The sequence below is a fragment of the Candoia aspera genome, chromosome 6, assembly GCF_035149785.1.
Source record: "Candoia aspera isolate rCanAsp1 chromosome 6, rCanAsp1.hap2, whole genome shotgun sequence".
NCBI classification, from domain to species: Eukaryota; Metazoa; Chordata; class Lepidosauria; order Squamata; family Boidae; genus Candoia; species Candoia aspera.
The window spans coordinates 22107734-22120721 of record NC_086158.1 but is presented as its reverse complement, the minus strand read 5'-3'; the positions used below and the strand labels follow the sequence as shown (position 1 = coordinate 22120721).

The 12988-nt window shown below is 36.7% G+C and overlaps 1 protein-coding gene across 1 annotated transcript in view; it reads left to right on the top strand.

The window, feature by feature from the left end:
* RSRC1 (arginine and serine rich coiled-coil 1) overlaps positions 1 to 12988 on the top strand; it is a 194331-nt gene that overhangs the window by 29969 nt on the left and 151374 nt on the right. Inside the window, exon 4 of the mRNA XM_063306512.1 lies at positions 3568 to 3744. Coding sequence (XP_063162582.1) covers positions 3568 to 3744 — 177 coding nt within the window. The remainder of the gene's footprint in view (positions 1 to 3567; positions 3745 to 12988) is intronic.

Here is a 12988-nt window from a genome sequence, read left to right as displayed (position 1 = left end):
CCGATATTTAAGATTTTAATTAATTACTTGTGAAGAAGTTAGCAAATTAGCACTTATTATATACTAACTGGATAGTCCTTTATGGATATTTTCAACCTTTTTTTAAAAAAGGTGAGCAAATTGCTAAAGAAATGAAGAGATTGCTTATGGGTTTAGATGGTGTAGTCTTCTCTGTGCTCTCTAAGTTAGATAAGATAGGATTATTTAAATCTAAGAACTCTTGAAGATCTTTGAATTTGACTTAACCTTTTGTGTGATCCCACAACTTTTTGAGGTCATGGGAAGCAAATCAGGTTTCCTCTTCCCCTTATCCCAGAGTCAGGCAGCATATGAAGTTTCATAATAATAATAATAATAATCCTTTCTTCCATCAATGCATCATTCCTAATCACCATGCTATTTTTGTAAATAGTTTGGCATTTGATTTTAACAATAATAATTGGGAAATTGTTTTATACTACATAAACATTCATCCAGAATTTGCCCTTCTGTAACTTAAATCAAGGCAAACATTCCCAGTGTCTTCAATTCCTCTGCATAGGACTTGCATAGATCAGATCTAGTGCCTGATCATTTTCTTTGTCTTTCTCTGAAACTATTCCAGTTTATCTGACTTTTTTTGCAGTGTGTATCCAGAACTGGACCCAATGCTGGAGGTGATGTCTGACCAATAAAACATAAATTCCTGTAATTTTGAAACAATAACTTCTGTTGTTGCAGCTAAAACTGTGTTTCCCTTTTTTGCATCCACCTCACACTATTATATGAATCCTTATTCTATACTTCTGCATTTGCTTTCTGTTTCCTAAATGAAGAACTACACATTTACCCTTCTTCAGTTGCACTCTGTTATTTCCAGACCATTTTTAACTATAAAGATTGTTTGGAATTTTATTTCTCCCCACCCCTACTCCACCTCCAATGTCACACCCAATTTTGTACTATTGGCAGATTTTGTAAATATTCCCTCCTCCTCCCTCTCCTCCAAGTCATTAAGCAAAATGTTGAAGACTATACGGCCTAGAATGTACCGTATATATTTTCTCAAGTTTGATGAACCATTGATATGCATGATTTTGAAGTTAGCTGTGTAACCTATTAATTTGTTATGCTATCCAAACCACACTTAATAATTAGGATGTCATGGGATATTTTGTTAAATGCTTTAAATCAAGAGGTATCTATTTAATAAGATAGATATGTCTCATTAACAGATGAGATGAGGCTAATCTGGCAAGACTTGTTTGTTTATCCAATTTATATGACCACGTATCTCAACAAGTGACCTTGGGCAGCGAACAAAGTTAAAATAAAAACAATTATAAACATTACAAAAGTTAAAATATACAGTGGCTGAGCAACATCAACCCAAATCACTAGCATAACCAAGAGTGGGTCCCTGTACACCTTGGCACAGAATCAGGTCTTAAGGACCTTAGGGCCAGCAGGGTTGGGGTCATCCTGATCTCCGGAGGTAGAATCTTCCATAAACTGGGTGCTAGGGCAGAAAAGGTACATCTTCTAGGTCCCACCAACTGCCATTCTTTGGCCAATGGGACCCAAAGCATTCCCATCCTGTCTGACCGGGTCAGATGGGTAGAAACAACCCATGGTGACTGGCTAATTAATAGAGTTGTGTAGTGCTTTGAATTCAATTTCCAAAAGATGCTTTAGAATGGATGTCTGTAACACTCTAAAGCAGCTGTATTTTTCCCTGGGATTGCACTAATGTCTCTATACCTGTTATGTGATCCCAGGAAAAAGCGTGACTGCTTTCCAGTACTGCAAACCAATGCTATATTCACATTCCCACACATTCTGAAGCGCTGTTGGGTGATCAATTCTGAAGTGCTACACAGCTCTAAATAGTTTTCAACTGGATGTGTGCATGAAATGGAAAATCCATTTTGTTTTGAACCCTGAATTGCAGAACCTGGAATTGTATTCTTTTACTGAAATGTTTCAGATGAGTTGTAATTTGACAAAACGTGGTTTGGTTATTCCAGGGTTTGGTCAAAACAAAATCTGGTGGGATCTTAGAGTGATTTAAATGGCAAGTAGGTGAAAGCTGATGTACAACATCCCCTCCTCTGTGATATAGCCTCTGTGCTGGTGCATCACCCCTCCATCTTCCCAATGCCTTTCTTGTCTCCTCTAAGCTGCAGCCACTGCCCCCTTCTCCATTTTTCCATCTCTTTCTTTCCTCTGCTGCCTCTCAGATGTACAGTAGCTGATGTTTCAGCGCTGTCCCTTCATTCCCATGTTACTGCAAACATCCAGTGCAGCGTTTTTGTTGTTTTTGTCTCAAAAGATAAGGAAACATTTGCCCTCTTCCAGTTGCCTGCAACATCTCTTGCTCTTTATGATTTCTCAGTGGTATTAAATAAACATTTTATTAGACTATCAGCCAAAACATTCATCTTGTCCTTACCTTAAAATTCAAAGTCAAAGTAAATATGGATACCCTGACTGTATCTCTATGGATCTCAGGCTTGAATCCCTTACTTTTTTCTACTCTTTGCAATTGCTTGATGGAAAACTTACCCTCTTATTAGAGCCAAAATAGGAGCTGAGTTAGTTTTTCCTCCCTCTCTCTCTCTCTCTTTTTGGTTAGCTGTTAGCATCTTATTCCTTTAATGAGAAGCTGGTATATTTATTCCTTTCTTTTCCCTTTACTTTGTATATATTTCAAGACACCTTTTTTGCTGTTCTTAGTATCTTACATGATCCAGTCTAGGATACTAGAAAAAATGTTCTTAAAAGAAGGCAAGTTACCAACAGTAACCTTCTAACTGGAAACATAACTGCAGAGAGAAAAGAGTATTGTCCAAAACTAAATGCAGCTCTCCTATTTTTGTACATTCACTGCACATCCCACATGGTTTAAGATTAGCTTTTAGTCTTTGAGGCAGAGTTTTCAGAAGGAGTATAGATGCTGTAAAAGGAAAAAAGAGGATGGAAAATTTTCCCATTATAAACTCCATGTATTAAAGAAGGCAGGGATTTTCAAACTTTTTCAAGCTGCAGAACCCATTAGTTTAAAACAAAAATTCCCAGAACCCCTGTTCAAAAGGTAAAGCTCAGGTGATAGAAAATTGGCTGTGTTTAAACTTTTTTTTGCCCTTAATCTCTTACAGAACCATAGGGTTCCATGGGCATGGTTTGAAAAACCCTGAATTAAGGATATAAACCAAAATATTTTTTGTGCTTAGGTGCTTTTTTCTTTTTCTTTTATGAATAATATTGTTTTAAAACTTGTCCATGTGGATAGTTCTGGAGCTGCTTTGGTATGAGAATCTGTTACAACTTCGTGTTCTCGTTTCTCCATGTTCTGAAGGAAATGATAAGCCCCTTGCTTCTGATGTATTTGGACACTCATGCTTGATAAATTTTAACTCTCCACATCTATTTAATCTCTTTTAGATTGTTTTCACATTGTTTTCACATATTTAATTTTATTTGCATCTTTTAAAAATACATAATTATGAACAAACTAGGTTTAATGCAGAGAAAAGCATAAGTGGATATTACTATTAAAATGGTTTGCATTTATTTTTCTAATTATAGATCACATTCCAGACCTCAACAACGATCCTACAGCCGCAGCAGTGAAAGAACTACTCATAGAAGAACCCGCAGTGGGTCTCGTGAGAAAGAGAGACGTAAAGGCAGAGATAAAGAGAAAGCAAGGGAGAAGGAAAGATTCAAAGGAAAAGAGAAGGAGCAGCATTACAACAAAAGTGGGTAAGTATCAAGAGAAACATGTTGAATGAAACAGTAAGCTATTTTGAATGTCATTGTGTGGTGTTTTTTAAACAGTTTAAATTATTTCACATATAAATGTACATAAAAATGTAAATATTACTCTTAGCAATCTCCCCATTCTCCTATCTAACTCAGTCACTGATTAACCATTTAACTGCAGCAAATCTGGACAACAGTTCTAGATATTTATTAGGGTTTTGCACTTCCTTTTCCCCTATACATATTTGCACGTGTCTCTGCCTGCAATTTTGTTTTCTATTATTGCTTCTATCATCATCATCATCAATAATTATAGCACATGATTGGATACTAGAGCCTTTCAGATGTTTGGGCTTCAGCTTTCAAATTCTGTTGTCATGGCTGTACTAACTGAGGCTGATAGGTGTTTGAATCCAAAGCATCTGGAAAACACTGAGTTGCTAAGCTCAGTAGCAGAGTTTGAAAAGACTTTGCATACATTATTTCTGTATTGTTTTAATAGTATAGGGTAGAAGTTCTCTATACATTGATTCATTAATTCAAAGGCTTATAAACCATACTATAAACTACAATATCTTAAAGACAGAATTATTTACTGTTCATTTTTATGGGCTTTTCACAGAAATTTAGTTGGCTATTGTGAGAAAATGGATGCTGATCTATATAGATGCCCTTTAATTTGATTCAGTAGGGCTTTTTTAATGTTCTTACTGAGGCTTTCCTACTACTGTTCCTGTTCATGCCCTGTATGTTTCATCCCCAGACTCACAGAATGAAGGCCCCTTTGCGAAATGGATATGATACAGGAAATTGCAGTTAGAGGGGGAATTTATGTAAATGGAAGAGCATCTTTTAGGCTAAACCCTTGTCATTAAATAGAAAATATAAGATTCAAAGTAGGAATAGGATAAAATAGTATGTTAATATACAAGATCAAAGCAGATGAAAGTAGTTTATTTACCAACAAAATAGCTCTATAAAGTAAAGGAACTGCAAGCACAAAATTGTGTAGCATTCAGCCCCCAAGGGACAGAAACAGAATAGATTTTGGCTGGTACCTATATGATAGCAAGCAATGGATTTGGCATTCCACAGAAACTGCTGTCTTCTCAGTTGCTTCAAGTGAAGACATCTAGATCAGTGTCCCACTTTTAAAAATTATGGAGAACCCCAAAAGAGCTTTTGTTTCTATGGATTATATTTATTGATATTTAAATTGACACATTAGTAGAATATTAATTTATTGAATCATGTAAAAAGAATAATATTAAACCATTAGATATTAACATAAATAAAATATTTTTCATGAAAAACCTATATTTTTTAAGAAATAAAAAATAATAATGAGAAAAGTGACATTGTTCCAAATTTTTGCAAATATCTTCAATATCTGGCAAAAAAAAATTGATTCTTTTGACCCCTGAAAGGATCTTGGGGGACTTCCAGGGGTCCTCAGACCACATTTTAAGAAACACTGATCTACAGGAATGCCTCCAAAGAAGATCCTAGCTGATTTCAAATGAAAGCCTGAGTCAAAAATAGTGCCTTTTCTATAGTTATTTCTTTGTATTTCTTTATTCAGTTGATCACTGGGGTGGTGAAAAGACCCCCCACCCTCCTGATTTGGTTGCTTTAGGTGAGCCAGGATTTGGCCACAACATTATACCAAGGATTTATGAAGTTTCTTAGTGATTTAAGTAGAAACTTAAAATATGTTTACAGTAAAAATGTTTACAGTATTAAAACAATTTAAACAACAATTAAACATGATTAAAACCAACAATTACCTGCCTGGATTAAAAAGGGTGTTTTTAGGACTTTAAAATTGAAGTGTTTAAGCTCCTCAACTTGACAGGGAGTCCATCCCAAAAAACTTGGGTGGTTAAAGCTTGATCCCAAGTTCCCATCGACAAACTTGTGACAACTATAGGAAAACCTCCTCAGATAATGTGAGCTGTAGAAAAAAAAATCACAAGCCATTTAGGTTTTTAAAACTAATAACCAGCACTTTGTAATTCAGCCAGAAAGAAATTGGCAGCTGACGTGCTTTTAAGCACAGTTGTAATGTGGCTCCTTTGAGTTTTTCCAGAGACCAACCTGGCCGCTGAGTTTTGTACCATCAAAAGTTTTGTGACTAGATGCAAAAGCATGTAGAGTTTGTTATAGCAGTCAGTCCTAGAGGTCGCCAGCATTTTAAAGGTTGTTCTTCTAGAAAGGGACAGGCAGTCCTAGCCATGTCTTAGTATACCAAACCTGAGAAAAAAATAGTTTCAGGAACAACCCATTTCCCAACTACATATCTGCACTTTCTAAGTGAATGTGACCTCATTGGGATTTGAAAGATCTACTACTTCTTTGAACTGTTAATCTCCACTTTATCTGCTTTGATTTATCATTTCTCATTAAGCTATTATTGACTGGAGGGAGCCATTCTGAACAGTCATAACATAACCTGAAATTGTCACAGAGAAATAATACTAATAATTTGTTATACCGCCCAACTCCAATGGACCCTAGGTGGCATACAGAACCAAAAAACCCATAAAAACAAATAAAACATAAAAGCACACAGACAGCCTGGACTAAAACAATCTAAAAAGCAATGCAAGTCAAAACAAATCCCCCCCACTACACTAATACATGATTTGCATGTTATTAGCAGATTGACAAATATTGAAAGAATCAGAGAGAGAATAGATTGGGGAAGTACACCATTTCAAAAAGCATTTGTCTCTAAATGACACCATCAGAAATCTTCCCAAGATTGAGAAACCTAACAAGTTAAATACGATCAATGGATGCAGAATTTAGATGTTGTAATAGATAGGCAACAGTGGGAATCTCATTGAAAGAAGAACATTAAATTTACACTGAATATCATACTTAGAGAAGACTGGTATAAGATCCTTACCTAATATATTATCCCAGTCATTTTTGCAAAAATGGATAGTGCATTTTCTGAAAAAACATTGGAAATGTGATGATCAGATTGGATCATTCCTTTTTGTCAGGTTGCATTGTTCTGAAGCTCAACAATTCTGGCAAATTTTTTATATCAGAATGAAATAAATTTTTTGGAAGTTGAATTTCCTTTTCAATGTGCAATGTTCTTATCAATCTTCATTAAACCATATATTTCCACAAAGTATACTGAATTAGCTTTGTATATACTAACTGAGAGAATACTCTTTGCCTCTTATTGGAAAGGATGTTTGATTCCCTCTGTGAAAGAATAGCTTAAGTTGTGGAAGAAATTTGATTCTTTGATGTCTAAAATAGCTTTGTATCTTAAAAGTAAATCTGACATGCAATTTATTTTAATTTGGAAAACTATTTCTAATTATTATAGATTATAATTTTATACATGGATTTGTACAATTTCCAAGATTTGCATTTTCTTTCACATAAAATCTTAATTATTTTAGTTTTATAGGATTTTAAAAATCAGAACAAATGCAGTATGGACAGAATTTATCGTTTAAAATTTTATTTTATGATTCATACTGTACTGACTACTGTTCCTGATATTTATATTCTGTTTGGAGCTTAAAAGTGATTGTCAAGTTTTCAAGGCAATATAACATAACTTGATTGATTGATTTATAAACAGAGATAAAAACGAAATTACACTTCCTCCCAGGAGCCAGACCAAACAACCTCCTAGCTCAACTCCCATCCTAGCCCAATGCCTGAGGGAAGAGTTGGGTTTTCACTTTTCAGTATTAATTAATTGTAAAAATTAATTGACAATCAATACTGAAAAACTTTAATTTCTGTGATATTTGTAAATCTCCTGTCTATTCACTTGTATTCTACCCTTTTATTCCTTTATTCTTTCTCCTTTTTTATTTATATATTATATATTTCCTAAGATAGTTAATAAAATATATTTAATAAAAGAAATATTCCCCAAAAATGGAAACAGAACCATTGCAAAGTAGTGTGTCCTATTATTAGATCTTGCAGGTGCTTCTGAAGGGTACTATGGCTAAAGGCAGTGAATGCTGACGCAGGGGAAGTGGAACTTGAGTCCAGATCTTCACTGCGTCAAGAAATTATTGTGGATTGGCGCTAAACAAATTGGTCTATAGGATAAGGTGCAGTTGTCATAAGAACAGTAAGCCTTGTTAAAAACCAGAAGTTTGGTAGCACCTTTTCCAACTAACAAATTTTATTAAAAAGCATAAGCTTTTTTTGCCACCATAGACTAACAGGCTCTCCTCATCCAATGTCTAAGCTTTGTTGGTCAGCAGTTCTCAAACATTTTGGTCTCAGGACCCCTTTACATTCTTAAAAATGATTGAGAACCCCAAATAGCTTTGGTTTATGTGGGTTATATCTATCGATATATTCTGGATTAAAATTTAAAAGTGAGACATTTGAAAGGGTCTCAGGTACTCCTGGGGCCCCCAGACCACACTTTGAAAACAGCTGCTCTGTGTTGTTTTTCCCGGTGTTTGTCTAGGCAGACTTTTTTAGTGTTATATAGAATGTTTTTCCTTCAAGGCTTGTTGAATCTCTGATGTGTGATTGGCCAAGCTTGGCACTGAGAGTGTTAGAAAATGCAGGAGATAGTGCAGAAGAACATAAGATAAACATTGAACACAAAGTGAGTTGTAGAAGTATTGCTACTTTTCAAGAAGATAACCTTTGAAATTAAGTTTTGTGTTTCATCGGAGAAACTTCTTCAAGTTTATAGTGGTACAGAAAGCAGTTAAGCAAGCACTTAAGATCACTTTTCAGATATTTATGATATGCAGTTAAATAATGCCTGTTGGTATAAATATCAAAGCACTAACTTGTGAGTGAGGCAGAGCTTAAGAGTGGATAGATAATGCAATTATATATTTCAAAATTAACTGGAAATGTTGGAGGATATCTTGTACCATCAGTAACAAGAATTTATTAGATTTGTATTTATATGAACTCTGGGTCTGGTAGAAAAACTTAGTTGGAATTCATTGTGTTTTTCTATCAAAATCATAGTAATGTAAGCTAGTTACAAACCTCCATCTGCACCTTCTGGTGTTTTGAACTACAATACCCATCATCACCAGACAACATAATAGTCATAATAGAGACTATAGTTCAAAACATATGTTAGATGCAGGCTGGGGAAAGCTGCTAAAAATTATAACTTGTCTTAAATTTATCAATTCTAACAGGGTAAAGAATACTTCTAATATTTGTTGATACCAATTTGAAATGTAAAAATGGGATCTCAAAAATGTATAATACTGTAGTTTACAGAAATCAGCAAGTATTAATCACTGTATTGCTCTTAAAAATATTTTGCTGTAGATTTTCCTTTATTTAATCAGATAATGAGCTCTAATGTTATCGATTTAGTTTTCTTTTAAAAATTGCTTCAATCTTAGGAACCATTATATTCAGTGGAGAGTTGCTAATTTTTTTTCCTATACTGTTTATAAAGTGTCATTTTCTCTTCTTAAGGTAATCAGTTTCTACATTACTGTTTATGAGATGGCAGTGATGCTATGTTTAAATGCATAATTGTAACATCACCATTATGATTTATTGAAGTGAGGAGTATTTATTGCATGACCAAAATCTAACCAGATGTTTTTTATTGCAAAAAAACTGAAATATCATTTTAATAGGTCTCTTTGTGAGTTGCTATTCAGTGGAACCTTTTATTCCAATAAAAGTCATCTATCAGATTTCCAACAATGACTACACTGTGCTAGGTATTTCTTTTTTATTTTTATGGTATTTCAAGTCTGGAGATAAGTAAATGCATTTTCTATACTGTTATATTAAAGTTACCTTCCTGATACTAATATTGTCAAAATGTGCATAAGTCTGAAGCAAATTAATTGAAATCTAGTACTTACCTCTGTATCTGATTTATTAATTTATATATATACACATAAGCACATGGGCACACGCACGCATACATACATGCATTCAAACTTTCTAATTCAATTGCTTTGAAGACATGAATTGCTTCCAGGTTGTGTATACAAATATAAGTGATGATTGCAGTCTTAACTTTGCCGGGTATTATGTAGCAAGTTTGCTTTTTGTACTGAAGCTCAAAGAAATTTAACAGATTTAATGTTATACCGTGTTAAAAATAATTTTTAATGAAGTATTCTCTTTCAAAAAACAAAAATTTTTGGATGATCTCTGGCAGGAGCGGGATGGAGGGAGTGCATCCATCCTGGCTCTCTTGGATCTCTCAGCAGCTTTCGATACCATCAACCATGGTATCCTTTTGGGGCAGCTCGGGGTTGGGGGTGGACAGTGTAGTTTTGCGCTGGTTCATCTCCTTGCTCCAGGACCGTTCCCAGTCGGTGGTGATAGGAGAGGAGAGATCCGACCCTCAACCACTCCTGTGGGGAACTGTGGGGTGCCACAATGGTTGGTTTGGTTCTCTCTCCTCTCCTATTCAACATCTACATGAAACCACTGGGTGAGATCACCTGTCGCCATGGGATGAGGTATCATCAATATACTGATGACACTCAGTTATATATCTCCATCCCAGGTGAAGTAAGTAATGTGGTCTCCACCCTCTCCAAGTGCCTGGGGGCTGTGGGAGTCTGGATGGGGAACAACAGGCTTCAACTGATTGAAGGCCCCGCAGTTTCCAGGAAGTTGTCTTCTTTGGTTCTGGATGGGTGGCATTGCCCCATTCGGAACCAGTGCGGAACCTGGGGGTCCTCCTGGACTCGCGACTCCTGCTCGAAGAGCAGGTGGAAGTTGCGGCCAGGAGGGTCTTTGTACATATTCAGGTGGTGCACCAGCTACGCCCATTCCTGGACCAAGATACCCTCCGAACAGTCACTCATGCCCTTGTCATCTCCCATATAGACTATTGCAATGCGCTCTACATGGTGCTACCTTTGAAGGTATCCGGAAGCTTCAGCTGGTCCAGAATGCGGCTGCGTGGACAGTTATTGGTGCTGTAAAATTGGCACATGTGACACCACTGTTACGTGAGCTGCATTGGGTACCAGTTTGCTTCCAGGTCCAATTCAACGTGTTGGTTATTACCTTTAAAGCCCTACATGGCATGGGACCAGGTTACCTGAGGGACCATCTCATCCCCATAACATCGACCCACCCCACCTGGTCAGGCAGGGTGGGCATGCTACGACCCCATCTGCAAAGGAATTTCACCTAGCGGGGTCCAGGAGGCAGGCCTTCTTGGCAGTGGCGCCCACCCTTTAGAATATCCTGCCCCTGGAGTTGAGACAGGTCTCCTCGCTCCCAGACTTCCAGAAGAAATTGAAGACCTGGTTCTGCCACCTTGCTTGGGATGGGGAGGGTAACAGCTCCACCTGGGGGTGGTTGGCGCCACAGCACCCCTTATTGATCATGACTCCATCTTTGCTTGGATTTTATATTTATCATCGTATTCATATTTTTAGACTGTAACTTAGGTTTGGATGTTTTTGTTATCATTTTTATTTTAAACTGCCCAGAGTCCCCCATTGGGGGAGATGGGAGGTGATATAAATTTAAATAATAAATAAATAAATAATTCTAGGTCTCATTCTAGTCTCTTATTGAGCATAATTTAATAGTTGTCTTTGTCTAAAAATAGTAGTTGGAAGTTTATTAAATATGCAAATAAACTAAATAGCTTCTGTTAGTAAGCTTTTATGCTTAAATTTTCTCCTTAAACCCTAGAAAGGCTAGAAAGTTCTAAGGTTTATATATCAGTACTGCTTTGCAGTGGTTCTCTTGAGTCTGTAGAAGAGAAATCTTTCCAATAATTTTAGAAACACAGATTGTTGAACTAGGCAAAACATATACTTAATCCCTGAATTGCTTCAACTCTAAATACTTCATCAGAAACATGTGACCTTTCTTGAAACCACTGAAAAAACAGGTTGCTTAAAAACCATATATTATGACAGGCTAAAATAATTATTTTAATGATCAATGAAATAATATTTTCTTGACTGATTTTATTCTCTGAAATATTCATACTATTATTATATAATTGAAAAAATACAGTATTTTTGTTCTTGGTGATCTGCTAGTATATGGTATTTGAAAACAATGAATTTATATTATTTAGAAACAAATGTTAATAGGCTTCTAAATGAAGTTTGAAACCTATGTATGATACCTATAAAAAATAAAATTTAAAATGTTAAATCATATGTATTCCCTCTAACAGAAAGTTTCACAAATTTATACATACATGGGGGATTCTCTCAATACACAAACTTATACACACACACACACACCCAAACAGAGCTGGGGACATCCTGATCTCTGAAGGGAGAATATTCCAGAGGGCAGGCACTACAGCAGAGAAGGGATGCCTTCTAGTCTCCGCCAGTTGACATTCCTTGGCTGACGGGACCTGCAGCATACCCAACCTACCAGACCTAATTGGACGGGTGGAAAAACTGGGAGAAGACAGTCCCTTAGGTAACCCGGTCCCAAGCCATGAAGGACTTTAAAGGTGACAACCAGCACCTTGAACTGCACCCAGAAGCACAGTGGCAACCAATGAAGCTCATGTAGTCGTGGTGTTACATGTGTTGAATATCCGAAACCATTTACTATCTGGGCAGCCGCATTCTGTACCAGTTGAAGCTTCTGAATGCTCTTCAAGGGCAGCCCCATGTAGAGCGCATTGCAGTGGTCCAGACAGGAGGTCACGAGGGCATGAGTGACTGTGAGCAAAGCCTCTTGGTCCAGCAATGGGTGTAACTGGCGTAGAACCCAAAGGTGTTCAAAGGCCCTCCTAGCCACTACTGCCACATGCTCTTCAAGCAGAGCTGTGAGTCTACGAGGACCCCCAGGTTGCACACTGGGTCTGTCTGGGGCAGTGCAACCCCATCCAGGACCAACAATGGAAAAGCCTTGTCACCAGAAGGCCCACATACCAAAGCCACTCAATCTTGCTTGGGTTGAGTTGAAGTCCATTGCACTCCATCCAGGCCCTTACAGCCTCCAGGCACTGGGACAGGACATCCACGGTATGACTCAGGCAGCCTGGGATGGAGATATAAAACTGGGTATCATTAGCATACTGATGATACCTCACCCCAAACCGTTAACACCTCGCCCAGTGGTCTCATGCAGGAAAGGAAAGGATGTTTTGAACATATTATGACAGGTTCTCCTGTTTTATTAAAAGTAAAATAAGAATTAGATCAGTAGTTTGTGTCATAAAGATCTGTTAAGTTTCATTAAATCAGATCTTTTTGTTCTTTTTTAAAGCCTTTTTCTTTTTTCATAGAAAATCAGATTTGAT